General features: G+C 34.5%; 1 protein-coding gene across 1 annotated transcript in view; it reads left to right on the top strand.

The window, feature by feature from the left end:
- LOC150094458 (uncharacterized) overlaps positions 1-19,659 on the top strand; it is a 41,519-nt gene extending 21,860 nt beyond the window's left edge. Inside the window, exon 2 of the mRNA XM_090412322.1 lies at positions 16,153-19,659. Within this exon, the coding sequence (XP_090268448.1) occupies positions 16,153-19,481 (3,329 nt within the window). The 3' untranslated portion in view covers positions 19,482-19,659. The remainder of the gene's footprint in view (positions 1-16,152) is intronic.
- Positions 19,660-19,999: the final 340 nt, after the last annotated feature.

Here is a 19,999-nt window from a genome sequence, read left to right as displayed (position 1 = left end):
TGGATAGGAAGTTCAGAGAGCATATTACAGAAGTGACTAAAATAGCTCATCCAATTACTTGGTTACTGAAGAACATCCTGACTGTCAGAGATTTAACAGGTTATTATGGAATCTGTTATCTTATGAAGACCTTATAAAGAGGTCTTGATAAGATTCCATTTTGACTGCTCTGCATAGATTGGTCACCTGGGTTTCTTTGGGGGATGAGGAGGAGGCAGAAAGGATCCATAAACATGTGACCAATGAAGCCAGATATGAGGTGTCCAACTTTAGATGTGAGGATTCAGAAGTCATTCTTTGCTGACACCATACACCTTTAAAGGATACAGTTGCAGATGTAAATTTTGGTACAACGTGATGTTCTTCCTGATGTAGCTGCACCAAGCCTTGGGGTACAGCACAATAGGCAGCTTTCTCATGATGGAGGGTGAGTGGTCGCCCAGCACCCACAACTTGCATGTAGATAATGACTAACTCATCTTCTCTATTTACGTCAGGCTTCCTTAATCCAATATTAATCCTATGGTGGGGTGCTACTGCTGTTATCCAACCTATTCTCTATAACTCTCACTTTTACATTGTGTTTTCTGACATAGACTCCATGTGTGTGATTACAACATTGAGCAATACAAACCAAAGTTTCTATACTCCGATAGCCTGTTCTCTAATTCTCATCACAACTTCTTCCTCGAGTTGGTAGATCATTTAAAGCAGGAGTGTCAAACTCAATTGGACTGCGGGCCATTTGCTATAAAACTGTCTCAAGTGGGCCGCAAAAATTTTTTACTAAAAAAACCTCCACTAATTAGAATCAAAGGGAAGTGAAAAAATTAGTATAAATAAATTGGAAAATTAATAATAAAAATTTTATTTATTCTGTCATTACAAGACATAAAATAATAGTATAATGATTGTGACAACTCAAAAAATAATAATAATATAAAGAATATTTTTATTATATTAATATTTTCAATAGATAACATTTAATCCAAATTAAACCGAAATTAAGTTTTATTTGAATAAATCAAATATTTATATATTTATACATTCTAAAAAAAAAGTATAAACTCTCATTAATAACCATCACAAAAATTTACAGAGCCTCCTGTTTGAAATTTTTTGTGTTTGTGTTGAAATAAAATACTTCTATATATTTTTTTTGGTGGGGGGTCTATATTTTGGGAAATTTTTTAAACATTATTGAAAATATTTTGGAGAAAAATGATAATATTTTCGGATTAAAATATATATGCTTGCATAATATAATTATAGTAATTTGATTTCAGTATTTTTTTTTTTTCCCCGACACTTGACAACGTTTATTATTAACCAGCCTGCCAAAATTTGGACTCAAAGATTGTGAACATACGACCTTCATCATGGCAGAAAGGTTGATGTCAGTTAATCTTGATATGTGGGCTGTTTTGTTACCTTTCATGCATGAGAATAATTGTTCACATAAATAGGTGCTTCCAAAATAACATAGAATATTTGCTGCAAACTTTTTTATTTCCGGATATTTTTGACCTAAATAACTGTTTTTGGTACACCGACTTCTTGGTATTTTGCTTTTAGAATGGAATCATTTTGGAAATCAATAACTTCCATTTGAATACAAATAGGAGCTTTTTCGAAATTAAAGGAAAAGGGATCTGTAAAAAGCGAAAAAACTTCTTGCTCCTTAAAATCTTTAAATCGCCTATCAAATTCTTTTTTCATCTTTTCTAGTTTGGGACATATTGGGAAGGTAAAACTTCGATTCTTATTGTTTAACTGTTCACACATATGAAAGTAATTTAGAATATTCTCTTTTAAATGATTTTGAAACAAAACTAACTTGCATCTAAAACTTGCCAGTGTATCATACATGTATGTTATTAACTGATCTTTCCCATGAAGTTTGACATTTAAATCATTCAAATGTCCTGTAATATCAACTAAGAATGCTAGATCTTGTACCCATGTCTGATCATTAAGAAATGCAACATCATTTTTCATTTCTAGGAACAATTTGATCTCCTTTAAAAGTAAAAAAAAAAAAGCTTTTTAGAACTTTATGACATGATAACCAACGAATCTCTGTGTAATAAGGTAGCCCTTCAAATTCACTCTCCAAGTCTTTTAGAAATTGTGCAAACTGGTGGTGATTGTGACCTCTGGATCGGATGAAGTTCACAGTATTTGTCGCAGGCTTGAGTACGCTGCTCATTTCCAGTACTTTGGAGCACAGGACCTGCTGATGAATAATGCAGTGGAAAGATTGCAGTTTTGGAATGTCTGGATACATTTCCTTTAACTTTGCTGCAAGTCTTGACACAAAACCTTTATTTTTGCCTGTCATTGCTGGAGCAGCATCGGTTGTCACTGCTACGAGCCTGTTCAGAGGAAGTTGGTATTTTTCCAAAATGCCCCACACGCTGTCAAAAATGTCTTTCCCTGTAGTGGTTCCATGGATGGGAATCATTTCCAAGAACTCTTCAGTAATATTCATATTGTTGTTGCAGGCCCAAAGAAACAAAGCTTTTATCATACACTCCTTAACCAAGGAACTGTCACTAAAAGGTTTGGAATGTTTCGCCAATAAATAGCTGATTTCATAACTGGCTCTCACTGCTGATTCATTATCTTTCATAATTTTTGAAAATACTTGTTAACAGTGAAGTGAATTCTTCATACTTTTTAATTTTTCTTCTCTCAGTTTACCCTCAAAGCGTGAATATTGTTCTTTGTGAATTTTATCGTAGTGCCTTTTTATATTATATTCTTTGGTGACTTTAATTGTTTCATTACAAATAATGCACACAATTTTGTCCTTTGTTTCAGTGCAGAAGATTCAATTCCCATTTTTCTTGAAATTTTCTCCCCTCATCAGCAATTTTTCTTTTTCTTGTTGGCTTGGAAAGTGACATTGCCTCGGTGAATAAATATATTATTAATATTATTAACAATTTTTATAAAAATGTTTGAATAAAACGCACAAAACTGTAGACAAGTGCACAATACTATTGCAAATAAAAATAAAAGGGATTCTCTCACTGCTAGGTTGTCGTTGAATCGTGTTCGGCACACTGACTTCAAAGATCACTGATTAACTGTAACAGGCAATTATAAACTCATAGCTGGATTCACATGAGTGCATATGCTGCGCGTCACGTGAACAGCTGGTAGCCAATAGCTTTTTCAGCAATGCTACCAGCAGCATGCTATCAATTAACAATGAAAGCATAAATATAGTTTACGGTTGATTAGGATCAGATCTAACATTGAAATTGTGACATAAATTTTTATTATTGCAATTATATTATAGCAGGTATTGTAACTATAAATGTCGTATATGAAAACGAATAAATCGATACTATATTTATTCGAATATAACTCGCACTTTTTTTCCTCAAATTAAAGCTAAAAAATCTGGTGCAAGATATATATGCGGGGATTTTTAGAAACTAAAGTTTTCAGAAAAAAAACTGAAAATGGGGATGACTTACCAAGAATCTTCCTCATGCTACTTCTGGCCTCGAGAGCAGTTTCTTTGTGTGCATTGTCAAAATCATCTATCCAAATAGCATCATCTTCTTTCCCATTATTTCAAGTAAAAATTACAAGTAATTTACAAGATTTTAGATACATAATGAACATTCTTCGGGAATGTCTGAGAAGTGAATGCAGAGAGTGAAATAGACAGCAATCATAGGCCAATAGTGATAGAACAGCTATGAAGATGTGGATATGATTGGTGCAGTATTAACAAAAGATCGTGTTACCAAAACACAAAGTCAAGCCAACATTTTTGAGCTGAAACGCTCAAAATATTTCAAAATAATATCTGAAACTGTCATAACAACATTCACTCTATATGTCTTAGTTTTAACACGTATACGAATTTTATTGCAGCTTTGTGTTTGAGTTAGTGGGCGCACTCACACACACATCTAACTAAAAACAATAGATTTTAGCTAGATACTGTGTTTGCCTGTGTAACATGGTTTTGCTTGAGTTTAAACAGCATGCTTAATGTGGGAGGTGACATGTGATTCATCAGTTAGTTCCGTTTTTATCCCAGTTGTCTCTAATTGCACTAAAGAAATATATTACACAGACAGCAAATGTCTCTGTACTTTATTCAGTGGTACAATAAAACTACTTGTTTTTCTTGCATCTGCAGTATAGTGGCAGTTGGGGAAGGCGTGTTGTTTACCGTGGGGAGTGAGTTATTGTCCCTACATGAAAGTGGTTAAACTTTATTTTCATATGTGTTGTATATGCAAAACTTTTTAATTTCTTCTTTCATAAAGTAAAATCAGGGTAAATGAATGAGAGTTATATTCGAGTAAATACGGTATTTATGTTTTATTATAAAAAGCAACCATCCTTTTTATAAAAAAATCTTTCCTTGAGGCATTGTGGACCGCCAGTTTGACACCCCTGATTTAAAGGTTCAGTGAGTGCCTACACATACTTTTGACAAACAGGACATTCAGTTGAAAAACAATTACAACAACAATCTTATTTCCAATGGAACCTCTCTTTCAACTGAACCCAACCATATACACAACACAACATCTGATCCAATAGCTACAGTGATTTCAGAATTTAAAAAATAATCAGTTACTCTCCCATTCCTTGGCCATCACTTCAGAAAGATTTCAGAAATGCCATTCACATTCCCTATGTCCATGGCACATCAGGAAAAAAATAGCCAAGTCTTTAAAAAAGTATAACCTCTACACAGCTTTTAAGCCTCACTGGAAACTTGCTACCCTTATCCGTTCTACCAAAGATCAGCTCCTTCTTTTCTCAGTTTTTCTGCTGCATATGCAGTCAAATGATGATATGCTCTCATCCCCCAGGTCATCAGTTAGTATACGTGACATCATTCTCACAGAATTACTGAAGAGGCATGCCTTTACAACCCTCACAAGCTGCTGTGTCTTAATGCAGTGTGGTCGACCTGACAGTCACATACATCTTCTGTATCATTATAATGGCTAATAATCTGATACACAAACATCCTACTGATTCCGGGTGTTTTTAGTGTTGGAAATAACGGGTGGTTGCATTTCATTCTTGTGAAGTGCTATTACAGCTATACCGTTCTACTAATCTCTCCACTGCATGTTTAACCCATACAGTTAGACAACACTCTCTCTCTGCTGATAAACGTGCAAATGTTGGCCCAATTCTGTGGGCAGTGTGCAGAAGTTGTAATGGTATTTTTAGCAAGACTATTTATATATGCTTCATATCCATGTAATTTTTCTATAATATCCAGTGGTTATATTGACTTCAATGGACACTTTCATCCATGTAATTATGGACTCATATACATGTTCAGGCTGGCACAGTGTTTAATTCTGTAAAGGATCAGTGTTCTTTGTTATTGCTTCACTTTGTGATTATGGTGATCTACTGATGATGGTCCATTAATTTCTGGCCAAAATATTTGCAATAATGAAAATTGTTCTTGTGAATACCTGTGTGTAATAATCTTTACATTGTGACAACTGCTATTAAAACTCTTCAGGAATGTGTTAACAGAGCTATGTAACTTGCAACAGAATGGGTGATGTGAGTCTAGCTAATCAAGTGTTCTCCGCCAAGGTTGCAGGAAAATGACCCATGGGAAGAACAAGATCTAGGTGGATTGATGCAGTAAGAAGTGCCTTAGAACACAGAAACATAAGATCTTATAATATTGCAGTCTTGACAGATAATAGATTAATTTAATGACAAATCCTGACATGTACCCTCAGGGAAGCGTACAAGATATTATGACAGTGCTAGACGAAAAAGTTATATTACTAACTTGTACGCCTCCCTGGGGGTACATGTCAGGATTTGTCAATAAATTTCCCAATACCTGGTGGGGATTAGGATTGTGCAAATTTTTGTCCCCTTGAACAGATGCATGTGCCTTTCTCTTAATAAAAAAAAAAAAAAAAAAAGACAATCATTTAAATGTCTCAGGCATGGCCAGCATGTATGTTCTTAACCAGAACTGTACAGTTTATATACACACACACACACACACACACACTCCGGTCTCTTTTTATGTGGTGCATATTTCATGCAAATTTGTGGTTCCTGGTTGTACATAATGAACAGCGTGTTGCAGCACATTCTGGCATAATGTGTAAGCAGTGAGTGTCTGTGAAGTTTAATTTTGCATGTGAGTAAGTGTTTGTCTTTTCATTAGCGTAAGTCTAAATTTTGCTAATTTTTATTTTAAAGATTTGATTTGGTCCAATGGAGGAAAAAAAAAGCACCAAAGAAAAGAGATTTCTTTCGAAATGAAAATTGCAATTTTAGATAGCTTAACAAAAGGTGGGGGATCTACGGCAATTTGTAAACATTTCAATTTAGGCGAATCTACTATAAGAGTAATTAAAAAGAATGAAGTCACAATAAGAAAATCCGTCATTTCTGGCACAAAATGAAGTGCCAAATTATCATTGTACTCAAGAGATGCTTTATTAGAAAAATCGGAACGAGCGCTCATTATTTGGATTGAAGAATTAACTCGAAGAATTCCTATAAGTGGTTATTTAATTAAACAAAAGGCTCTTTGGTTTTATGAACAGCAATTGGAGCCATCTACTTCCGCTTCCCAGGCTGATAAAGGATTTTCGGCTAGCAAAGAATGGCTAACCGGGTTTTTAAAAAGGAATGCACTTCATAACGTGAAGATTACAGGTGAGGTTGCAGCAGCAGATGAAGAGGCAGCCAAAATTATTGAAGATGGTGAATATTGTCCCGATCAAATGTTTAACGCTGACGAAACAGAATTGTTTTTGAAAACAAATGCCTAGTCAAACTTACATTGCAAAGTCTGAGAAAAAAGCAAGTAGGTTTAAAGCAAGCAAAGATCAGGGGATTGAATGTTGAAACCCCTCTTAGGAAATCGATCTCTAAGATCACGTGCTCTAAAAGGCAAAGATCTAAAATAGCTGCTGGTACATTGGATGGCTAATACAAAGGCCTGGGTTACAACTGCTAACCATTATTTACTGAATGATTCAATAATTGCTTTGTACCAGAAGTGGAAACATATATGAAGCAAAAAGCTCTCGATTTTAAAGTTTTATTAATTGTTGACAACGTACCAAGTCATCCTCATTTAGGATATTCAAATGTGCAGGTAGTGATTTTTCCACCTAGTACAACAACCATTATTCAGCCATTAGATCAAAGCATAATTGCTACTTTTAAAAAATGTTGCATTAAGCACACTTTTCAATTTTTTATTGGATAAACTAGAAAACAAATCATTTGGAGAAAAAAAAAATTCTATTTTGGACTGTTTAAATCATGTTGCATCTGTTTGCTGAAATAAGACCACAAACGTTAAATGCCTGCTGGAAAGCAGCTTGGCCTGAATGTGTTGCAAACATTTCAACCATTCAAACATCTACATTATAAGGTGAAATCATTACTTTGGCACATGAAATTGGTGGAGAAGGTTTTGATACATTTAGCCGGAATGATGTAGATGAATTGCTTGTGGATAATGCCTTTAGTGATGATATTATTGGATATTGATTAACTTTAGATATTGTCGAAGATCCAGAAAACGATAGTGAAGTGGAAGAAAATCCCCCTCACTGCAAATATAATTCGAGAAGGTCTTGAACTGTGCAATAAATTGGAAAATCATTTTCTTGTTAATGACACAAATTCTGAATGAGCCTTTAAATTCCAATGTGAGCCGAAGGACTGTATGTCTGTATAAAAATTAGTGAAACTAATTTTTTAGTGAAGTCTGTATAAGAAATCATCATCGCAAGTTTAATCACTGATTACACTGTCAGAAGAAAAAAAATCAGCACAGAACGAGGGTGAAGCTAATTCTGTTTGTGAAGAACCATTGCCTTTACCATACAGATCTAATGCGCTGACTGTCTCTTCTGGTGATGAAAGTGATTTCACACTAGTTCACAAACATTGCCGAATATTGTCTAATAGCAACAGTAATTCTGATGAAAAAATGTAAAAAAAAATTGTTACTTTTCAATAAAATTAAATGAATAAAGCTTTAAAACAAACTTAGGCTTTCTTATTTTAATTTTTATAAACTTTTTAATGCAATTTTAGGTTTATTTTAATTCATTGCTTCGTTTTTATGTGGTTTTAGAAAATTATGGAACGTGTCCCTAATTTTTCAATGTGACTTAGGTGTTTTTTATGCAATTTTTTATATGTGGTTTTCTGTAGAACATATCTACCGCATAAAAAGAGACCCAACTGTGTGTGTATCCTGCACATGAGAGGTACAAGAACCTATAGCACATCAGTGCGATGTGTGAGGTGCAGATAAGGATTGAGAAACAAGAAACCTATTGACATTCTTCTTAAAGAGCTTTTGGTTGAAATTTGGGAAACACATGAGGAAGGTTGTTTCAGAGGACAGAGGTAGGTGGAATAAATGAGAAAGAGACGAACAAGTTTGATGAGTTTGTAGTTGTTCTGAAAAGGGATGTTCGATAGCTGTTGCTCTTGCTAAGACAGGACAAGCACAAAGTACAGGAATGATGTTTGCCAATTCACTGGAGCAGTGACCATGGGAGTACCTCTAGAAGAGACAGAGCTGAAACATTGTGTCTGTGAGATAGAAGTTGAAGTGAGCCTGTGACAGAAGGGTCATCTATGAGCTTAATTGCTCTTCTCTGGACAGCATCAAGAATTTTTAAGGAAGTTTTAGGTTCAACACCCCAAATGTTTAAACAGTATTGTAAGGACATGCAGATTTGGGATTTATATAGGGAGTTAGTAGTTGAGCGGGTGTGAAATAGCTTCTTGATCCAAAAGGAATGCCTAGTTTTTTAGAAGCTATTGATGTGATGTAATGTGTTTGTGCTAGGAGATGTTGGAGGTAAATCTCACTCCAAGGTGAGAGAGAGAGTTCATCCTTTCTGGTGATGTGTATTACTGTGGATGAGGGAAGGCAAACTGAGATCCCCTTTTGTGAGAGAAAAGGCAGGACTGCGTTTTGGCAGTATTGAAGGTGACTAGGTGTAAGGGAAATTTGGGAACTACTTGGTTTATCAAAGAAGTAGGTTGAATGGAGAATGCTTTCGTTGCCACAGCTATGGATTGGATTTGTAGTGATCAAGAGTAAGTTATTTGTGTATAAGAGAGAGAGAGAGAGAGAACAGAGAAGCCCTGATGCACTCTAGCACTTGTGCCAAAACTCAAAGAGAGAGTGCCATCCACCATGCAGTGAACAACCAGAGTGAAAGCTGACTGTCCATTTGCAGTGGGTGGAAATAGACTAAGGAAAGACAGTTTGCAAAGCAACCCTTGATACCAAACACAATTGAAAGCCCTGGAAATGTGAAAGGTGACCACATGCTTCTCCAAACCTTTCCATAGTGCATGTCTAGTGATGGGTGACATAGGCTAGGATATCAGCTGTAGTTCTGGATTGGCAGAATCCATACTGGTAGTCACTGATTAACTGGTGAGCTTCTACATAGTGAAGAAGTTGATAACTTTCTCTATTATTTTGGAGAGGATCAAGGTGATTGTAATTGGTCAGTAGTTGAACAGTAGGCTTTTTTTTTTCCTCCCTTTTTGGGAATGGGTTGGATATATGCTAGCTTCTGGGATGGGATAGGTGTCAGCTGAGTATAGAAAATTGAAGAAATGATAGAAGACAGGTGTTAGCTCTGGAGTGCAACATTTGACTACAATAGGATTAAATATCATCAGGACTCCTTTCTTTGGGGACTAGGAACCATTTTTCTTTTTAATCTCCAAATCTGACTCAGAATTTTCTTATGCCATTCATTTTCCAACCATATCATTCTTCAAATTCTGATAATCGCCCTAACCCCTGAGACTCAACTTTCTACGGTTCAGTTACCCAAAAGAATGATGCAATTGGGATTGGTTTACATTCCCAGCTGGATTCTCTTTTCCAATTTGACTAATCATGCTGGAAGAAATGCAAAAATATTAGCTCTTAGCATTGACCTAATTGGATACAGATAAGTGTGTCAGTTCAAGAGTAGCAATCTAATCTTCACTGTTGAGCTCGGTGTTTTGAAAAGTAAGAGGTGGTGATGTAGATTATTCTTGCAAGGAAAAAGGATGGGACTGTATTTTGGAAGCTTTGAGGGACTAGATTATCATTAGCCCATTAAAGGGTAACATGGTGATCAATGTAGTACACTGTTATAGATCTTGAAGCTTATGATGTTTGAGTATTGCATGGTTTGTCAGTTGGTCATATGAGTAGGAAGAATGAAGAGGCCTTTCACTAACAAAACTATGGATAGGGATTGAGGTTAGTGAGAGAAAGTTATTTGTGTATGAGGAAGAGAAGCCTGAAGAGAGAAAGAGAACACTTTTTACCATTTCATAAAGGACCAGAGAAAAAATTAGCTACCCAAATACAAAAGGTGCTCTCTGCCAGATCCTATCATATACCTTGGAAATGTGAAGTACTGTTCCGAACCTTTACATGGTACATGTCCTGAGGTGTGGGTATAGTCAATGAGGTAATGAGGTCTGCTGTGAATCTCGAGTGGAATGATCCATACTGACAGTCACTTATTAGCTGGCATTTCACCAGGTCATGAAACTGACTGTTAATTACTTTCTCTGCTGTTTCAGAGAGCATTAATAGTTTGATAATAAGCATTATATCTCTCTCTTTAAATGGGCTGGATGTGAGCTTGCTTCCATACTGGAGTGAATATCAGAAAAGGACCAGACAGGTGTTATCTCAGGAGAACATTAAAGCACATTTGGGAGAGAAATACCATCAGGACAAGAAACTTTTTTGTATCAATGATTCTTCTGATGTTTTTCTGTGAAAGGCCACATGAAGCATGCATTGCATTGTTTCCAGTATAGTTTGAGGTAGTTTGCTCATCTGTGCAGAAGTTGGAGGTGAAAAATAATGCCTGGAGGTTGGTATTGTCTTTAGGTGTTATTTCATTAGATCCAGCTGAGTGGGACGGAGATGGGAGCTCAGATGGATAGAAATTATATTCAACAGCTTTTGCAAGGGACCAGAAGGCATAACTGTCATTTGTGCAGAGGCAACTTTTATGCATTTGGCCCTTTCAAAGTCTGATTTAGAATTACTAATAGTTGTTTTGAAAGACAGAATGAAGTTTGAGTTTTTGTCTCACTCCATGTGTGAACTTCTATTTTTTCCTCCCCTCTCTTATTGATTACTTTGGCACTTAATTGGAAGATCATTGCTTTGGATATTGAATGGGAATTTTGATTGGAGTGTGAAATGAAGACATTTGTTCCAATATAAGTAATTTCAGCAAACTCCATCAGCAAATATTTGGATCTGAAGAGTGGAGAAAGTAGTCATTTTCTCCACTCTTCAGAACCAGTGGAATCACACCAGAGGTGATTCCATTGGTTCTGTTTCAATACTATTAGATAAGAGGATGAGAAAAGGGTATTCCACTAGAAATGAAACCTGTACATGTTTATTGTGGGTTACCAAAATTTAATAATGAAAACAATATGACATTATTAAAATGCATACACAACCAAAGTAAACATAACTAATGATAAGTATTAATAGTTTCATCGTTCTTATTTGGTACGGGTACAAAGTTTTTTTTCCCCCTCTTTTCTATAAGAATATGATTCTTGTCATTCTGCTGTTGTTTCTTTGAGATACCCTCCTGAAAGTAACTTCATCTATGTAAAGAACTAATGTTCTTCCTACTGAACTTGATGTAAATTGAAAGTTGAAGTAAAAAAAAACTTATCATTATTCTAGAGAAAACTAATAAGTTATGTTGCAGTCACTGTTAATTTAAATACAGTCAGTGATGAAGATATCACTGGTAGTATTTCTTCACTTCCACTAATGAAACTTAACATCAAATTTATGTAAATGTGCAACGTAGGATTTCTCTTAATGTGGAAATATCAGCTATTATTTCTTACAGATTACTTTGAATATCAAATTAATATAACATGATGGGTATAAAGTTGAGCAGAACAATTTTGTCTTATATAGATTGGTCCACTAAAATTAACACTGGTTTCACAACCACAAAACTAATCCAAGAAAACAAAACACTACACAACTCTTATGAAAGAACATAAAACAAATCTCTAAAGGTATTGAGGTTTTTTTTTTTTTTTTTTTTTTTTTTTTTTTTTTTTTTTTGTGTGTGTGTGTGTTTTTGTATTGATTGGGGTGGTGATTTGTTCATTTCGATGGCCTTAAATGGTCAGGTTAGTTCTCAAGGCCATGCTGTGGCCCTCAAGAGCTAACTTGACCATTTAAAATAAACCATAGAACCTTAAATCAGAATGACTGCCCCTCTCTATCTAAGATATGGGAAAGTCTTATTTTAATCACATATTGATTTTTTTTTTTCCCCAATAGCTAATGAATTATCAATAGTGCAATATTTCCTCAGTTATACCATTGCATTGTTTTATGTATATCACCCAACTCTTATTTTTATATTCAGGCTGAAATGTATGGCTTTAAATAAATATTATTTATCCTTTGTGTGTGTGTGTGTGTGTGTGTGTGTGTGTGTGTGTGTGTGTGTGTGTGTGTGTGTGTGTGTGTGTGTGTGTGTGTGTGTGTGTGTGTGTTAATTGAAGAAACCTCTCATGGCACAAGTATCTCTCACACAACACATGCACTGTCTTCATAGCCTTAGTTCAGCAGTAAATCCAAAACAAGAAATCAACCAACCAGTCAATGCCTTGTGTTTATTGAGTGGTGTCTTTAGCTCTGTCATCTACATGACGTTTTTAGTCTCATGCAGATGAATTGCTACCTCTAGGTGGCTTAAAAGGATAGATTGTTTTCCAAGGAATGTAGGTCTTGTCACATCAGAATCATAAGGAATAAATGGATATTCAATTCAAGAGAGTAAAACAGTATTTTAAGTTTTTAAGTAAACACAAGTATTTTAAGTTTTTGAGTAAACACAAGTATTATAAGATTAATTCTTAAAGGCTTAGTTTTAGTAAAAATAAAAGTGTTTTTTTTTTTTTAAAATAAAAAATAAATAAATATTAACTTGAAATTCATTCTTATATCCCCACAGTGGGGAAGACTGGGTGGACACATATGTTGTCCATCATGAGATGCAACGTGTCCACTCTTTCTAAGCTTGAAACCATTTGCGTGATGCATATTCATAGATAAGGCAAATCTTTCAATCAATTTTGAAAAAAAAAGCATCTATCCTGCATCCCATGCTTCATGCCTGTTGATGTTATGTTAGTCTTTTTTGTGTGCCTAACATAGGAATTGTCATTCTTATATTCGAGGATGTGTATAAATACATAATATTGAATTAAAACTTTATCTGTTTGGAATTCCTGTATTCCTACATATATATACTGGGTGGCCCATAAGTCATAAAGAGGTTTAAAATGTGAATAACTTGTTTAATTATTAATTTTTTCATTATTTTTTTCAGTATTCTAAAGAATGTTTGGGACATTAATCATGAAAAAGTTTACAACCCAACAACACTAACCAAAATCGTGCAGTTTTATTTTGAAAATCAGCATTTGATTATTCCAATGCAAATAACATATTGCCACCATTTTAATGTCAGAAATACTCCCTCGGACACAATGATTCCTCACTTGATTAAATGTTTTCAGCAAGAGAGTTCCGTAAATGACTTGCCATGATCTGGGAGACTCATTCAGCCAAGATAGAGGAAAACATTCATTGTGCGCAGGACAGTATTGAAGAACCAAGAATGTCAACTTGAAGATGCTCTGGCCAACTGGATGTGTCTCGGATGTCACTGCAGCACATTTTAAATTATTTATGCCTGTTCCCATACAAGATCCAAATGGTACAGGAATTAAAACCGATAGATTATCGGCAATACGCAAATTTTGCAGTCTTCTTTCAATGGCTAGATAAGAAAATGACTTTATCCGTCACCTGATTGTTTGATGAGGCTCACTTTCACCTCAGTGGTTTCGTAAACAAGCAGAACTTCAAGGTTTGGAATTCGGAGAATCTGAAGGTTGTTTACCAACATGAATTGCATCCCCTTCAAATGTACAAGGCATTATTGGGCCTTACTTCTTTCAACATTCTAATAGTAATGCAGTGATGTCCACTGGGAGAATATTGGGCTGTGATTGAAAATTTTGTATGCCCTAAGGTAGAGGATAGACCCAAGACATGGTTTCAGCAAAATGAACCCACTGCCCATAACACTAGAGTCACAATGGAACTGCTAAGGCAAATTTTTGGTGAGCAAATAATTTCAAGAAATCTGCAATTAATTGGCCACCATATTCTCCATATCTGACTGCTCACTTTTTCCTATGTAGTTACCTGAAGGAAAAGGTGTATGTGGACAAGTCCCAGACAATCCAGGGTTATGTGTTAACATCTTTGTGGGAAGTTTGAGGTATTGAAACCACGTTATAATATGAATAAAGAGTTTATTAAAGGTAAGCAATTAAAATCTGACAAGTTTCGTACGTCATAAGACTTGCATCATCAGGCATAGTCGTACATGAAAGTTTTACACAACAAAAGCCTATTATCAATTAATTATACATATTAGATGTTTGATAACATCACAATTGCTAAATGTGATTGATAAACGAAAATACAAATGATAAATTCGTTACTGTATGCGTGTTGGAATATTGCTAGTTGTTGCTATCACGCTTGCTGTATCCTAGGTCCATGGCAGTTAAATTTTTGATGAAAGCAGACCATACTTGATGTAAAATTAAGCCTTGATTTTTGTTGCATTGTGTAGGGATCCTAAGCATTTGTGAAGCTTCTTTAAATTTTCTTTTGAAACAGTTATCATATATGGCATTTTTGTTTGTTGGCAGAGTACTTGATGTGGAATGCCAGCCTTATTTATGCTCTCTTCTTTTTTCGATGCCTGTTATGTGTTCAGACATGCAGATCTCTCACGACCTTCCTGTCTGGCCTACATAACAAATGCCACAAGAGCAATGAATCTCATAGATGCCTGGTTTTTTTCATTGGGTGATGTGGAGGTTTTGGTGGATGTAGGAATCGTGATTTTTTTGTAATGGTAAAAAAGCCACTTTTATATTGCACTCGTGGAGCAGTGCAGCCCACTTTGTCTGTAACATTCTTGATGTAAGGCAGCATGATTGCATTCTTGAAATCATGTTTAAGTAAGGGAGATGTATTAAGAATTTTTCTGATCATCTTAGGTTCAAAACCATTATGTCCGAGGTTCTGTTTCAGGTTGTGCATTTCTTCATTCCTTTTAATTGATATGTTGTATGCCCTGTCTTGTAAAGTTTAATTATGCCTATCTTTTGCAATGGATGGTGGTGTGAAATATCATTTAAATACATATAGCACGTGTGATACCACAGAACATGATAGCAACAACTAGCGATGTTCCAACACGCATACAGTAACGAATTTATCATTTGTATTCTGGTTTATCAATTATATTTAACAGTTGTGAAGTTATCGAAAACATCTAATATGTGTAATTAATTGTTAATAGGCTTTTGTTGTATAAACTTTCGTGTACCACTACCCTTTATGATGTAAGCTTTTACGACGTAGAAAACTTGTTGGGTTTTAATTGCTTATTTTTAATAAACTCCTTATTTGTATTATAATGTGGTTTCAATACTGAAAAATTTCCAGAGAACTGCTTAACCACAACTTATGTGTATAACATTAACAGCTGTCAAAGTACAAGACATGGAAAGGACCTGTCTTTGTGAAGCCAAAAATGAAAGGCATTTATGTGATGAGGTTTTTCATAATTAATTTTTTTAAAATCTCCAGGTTCTGTATTTTATTATAACAAAAAAAAATTAATAAAGTTATTAAATGTTTAAACCCCGTCATGACTTATGTGCCACCCTGTATATTTAGTCAAGAATAATTATTATTAATCTGTTAAATTTTGAATAAGTATGGACACATTTGTTTTGCAATGAAGAAAAGATTTATCAATATATAAAGGTTACTTATAATGATTTTTTATCTGGTGTGAATTCAAAATAGTAATTTTTATTTCAAATTGCAACAGTTGCCATTAAAAGTGTGTTAAAATATTTGTTTTGATTACAGAAACTTTAAGGTAAAGTTTCTGCAAGTTCATTCATTAGTTTACTACTTAAGTTAATTTAGCCAACTGAAGTAATCTTATTTCATTTCAGATGGTTACAGAACTGAAAAAAAGTTATGCAAGCAAGAAGATGTTGATATGCGAATTTTACCAGAAGCTGTCTTGCAGCATTCTGTATCACCTAATCATAGACAAGAAAGCACAGAAAGAAAGAGCACTTCTTATAAAGAATCAGACAAAAGCAGAGATGACCAAAGCAGAAAAAGATATAGTAGTACAAAACATTACAGAAGTACAGAATATAAAGCAGCTTCCAAGAAAAACAGTAATGACAAATATAGGAAAAACTATTCCAGAGGATGTGACAATCTTTCTGAGAAAGAAGATTTTAATTCAAAACTGCAAGAACTTATACAGCATTCAAAGAAACATCATTCACATGAAGAAAAGTCAGGTAACTTAACAGCACAAACTTCAGCAAAGAGAAATTCCAGTCAATCAGAAATTAGTAATCATGAATTTTTTGATGTTTTAATGAAATCGCATCCTTCTAAGGCAAAAGATACTGGAAAATGCCATGAAGTATCAGAAGCCTTTAAATATGTACAGTCAGATTACCAAAGTAGAATTCATTCTACCTCTCAAGTTATTGCAGGAGACAGTCACGAGCAGTTTTATAAGCACAGTAGTGTTAATCATCCGCTAACTAATTCTTATGTTCCTACATCAGTAAATTCATTTCAAGATGCATCACAGGAATTATATGGGAAAGGAAACACAGTATCACATGAAGGTTATAGCAATGTTAACCTACTGTACCAAGCACATTATCCAAGTATTGATCAAAACATTCCTCTATCAGTACCAGAGAGTGGCTCACATCAGTCAAATTTGGTCACAATTCCACTTGAGGAAAATACTTTATCTATGCAAAATAACATGGATGCATCAGTAAATCAGCTCGATGTGAATGAAAATAGTAATAAGATATTTGCACAAAAGCAAGTTAAAAAAATTATTTATACTGGCAGACAAAGAGTTTTACGAGAGCTTCCAACTCAAGAGGCCAAATTATATGATGTGAACAAACAACAAATTCCTTCTGTACCAAATGATTCTCTTCATTCGTCTGGGACCAGTAATGTGGAATCACCATACAGCTCTTATAATGCATGTAACTATGGCATTGAGGAAAGTTCTGGTGTTCAGCAGACACAGAAAAAGAAACGCAATTTTAATTGGCCAGAGCTAGATCTCCAAAATAAAAAGCCACAATCTAAACAACAGGCTGCAAATATTGAAACATATTTTGCAACTGACCGTTCAAAATGTTCTTCCATTCAATCACATAATTCACTGGCATTTCAAAATAATAGTAATTCCAGTTTTTATGTTAAAGATCAAGATGATAGTGATAAAGATAAGCCTGAAAATGACCAAAATGCCAAGGAATTGCAGGATATTATATTTAAGCAGTGGTCTCAGAAACTTGTTGAAATTTCTGCTCCAAAGAAACAAAAAGTTAGTGAACCCTTTAGTGGCAAAAAGTATGAAGAAGAATGGGCAAAATTTTACCAAATGAGGTGCTCCCAACTGCTAAAAGCAAAGAAAAACCCACATGATTATGATTTTGAAGGAGAATGGATAGAGTACTGGGAAAATCTTATTAAAAAGGATGATACTGAACAGAAGAGATATTCACCCTCTATTCCAACAGGTTCATCTACTGTGTATTCATCATTTGCAGAAAAATCATTTCAGAAAAATAATGAATATCCAGCCAAAAATTTTATATCTGGAGAATTTACTTCTAGAAAAGATAATTTAAGTGATAATTGTAAACCGGGTCAAGAATCAACACCTGTTGGAAAATATTTTCACGTTATTCAGGAATCTGCACATAACAAGATGAATATGCAGTCTAGCATTAATGAATCTTCATTTGATTTTTCAAATAAAACCAATGAACAACCATTGAGAAGTGAACCACTCAGAAATCCCTCTGCACTGCAGAAAGAAAGCATATACCAGGATAGAAATCATAACCCATATACTAATCTTTTAACTTCCTCTGCCACTGATTGTACCAACTCTGTTCTACAGTGGAAAACAAATCCATCACCTGATCTCACTACTGTATCATTTGGAAAATATGGTGGAACTCCAAATTTGGATATTCAGATTACTCGGTATTCTGACCAGCTTCCTGATGTTTATCGTAAATATTCTGATGAATATAGGAAATATCCTGCTGATGTTTATAGTGAGAAAAACTTGCAGAATTTTCAGTCTCAGAATTCAGGAGTGAAGCAGAATCTGTTTTCTGCTAGTCACTCAATGACCACCAGTACACCAGTAAATAAGCTGACTTCAGAAAATTATAATATACCACAGATTTCGAAGATCCATAATAATAAACAAGATCCAGAACAAGTGAGAAATACAGGATACAATCAAAATCGCTCAACATGTGACTCTTCATTACCTAATACATCTAATGCTTCATTATTAAACAAAATATATGGAAACTATGATAGCCATAATTTGAATAATTATATTAGCAAATCTTCAGAACATCATATTGATGTGTCTACTAAACAAGATCCACAAAGACTTCAGGCTGAAAAATCTGTCATTCAACATAATCCTTATCTTTCTGTTGATGAATTAAGGTCCAGTGCATCACTTTTGAACACATCTTGTGTTTTACCAAATCATAGAAATCCAGAATCCCATGTACCATCAAGTAAATTAACAGTCTCTCCTTTGCTTCAACACATTTCAAGCCAGACTCATATGCCATTGGGTGTAAAAACACTTGACACAAGTTCTTCAAGATTTAAAATTTTTGAATTACCTCATATCTTTAAGGAATCTTCACTGTTATCCCAGCCAAGATCAGGCATTAGCAATACTGAACCAACTCAGAGTTCTCATTTATTCCCTTCAGTTTCATCTCAGTCTGGATTAAGATATGGTGGTCGTGACCTCAGCTTTCAGTCATTTTCCTCTTTTTCTCCACAGTCAAATTCAAGGTTAAACAGTGAACCTTCTTTGGATTTTTATGTTGCAACCCCTAATATTTCTCAGTCAAATTCTTCAAATTTAATGCACTCAAGTTTGCCTGGAAGCTATCAATCTGGATCATCTTCTGATGCTTATTTAGAAATTCAGAAATATGAGAAATCATCATACCAGGATAAACCATCTTCAGTGAGATCTTCAGATGTAGTTAAAGAGACAGCCTCATTAGTTCAGCGTCTTGCTGCTGTGCTGACTAAATTTGGATTAAGTCATCTACCCCAAGCAGAATTAGTGGAAGTGCTTCATCATTTGAATACTGTAATGACACATGGACCTAAAGAGTTAACAGAGGCACAAATTATTAATACCCTTCACAGTTTTGGTTATATTAAATAGTACTTTGGAATTTTAAAAAAAAAAAAATGTATAGTACTGAAGGTAATTGTCAGAGTTGTGAACAATATGAACTGTCTTATCAGCATTGAAGTACTTTTAAGATGTATATGTTATGAAAGTAATTGCCTTTGTAAAGCAAATGTACCTATTAAAATAGCAAGATCATGATTTTGAAAGTACCTAAAGCATTAAATGATTTAACTCATTAAATAAACATGCAAATTTATATTGTACAATTAAGCTTTTGCCAGCTTTGTTTTCTTACATAAATGTTAATTTTTTTTAAACTACTGGTATCACTTAGCATGCACAATACTGTAGTGAAAAGCAGTATTTCATTAGAAACATTATTTTGATATTTGTTGATAATTCCAGTAAAAAGAGTATTCCTTTGTTTCTGATGCACTGATTGATATTAGAATGTATATTTCTTGAAGCAAACATGGGAGGTGTGTTGGTTTATTTCCACAACACATAAATGTAAACTAAAAATTTGTCTGTACTGATGAAACATTTGA

This window comes from Typopeltis vanoorti, chromosome 22 (genome assembly GCF_054136105.1).
Source record: "Typopeltis vanoorti isolate ZY-2024b chromosome 22, IOZ_Tvanoo_1.0, whole genome shotgun sequence".
Classification (NCBI taxonomy): domain Eukaryota; kingdom Metazoa; phylum Arthropoda; class Arachnida; order Uropygi; family Thelyphonidae; genus Typopeltis; species Typopeltis vanoorti.
This window is presented reverse-complemented; position numbering and strand designations above follow the sequence as displayed.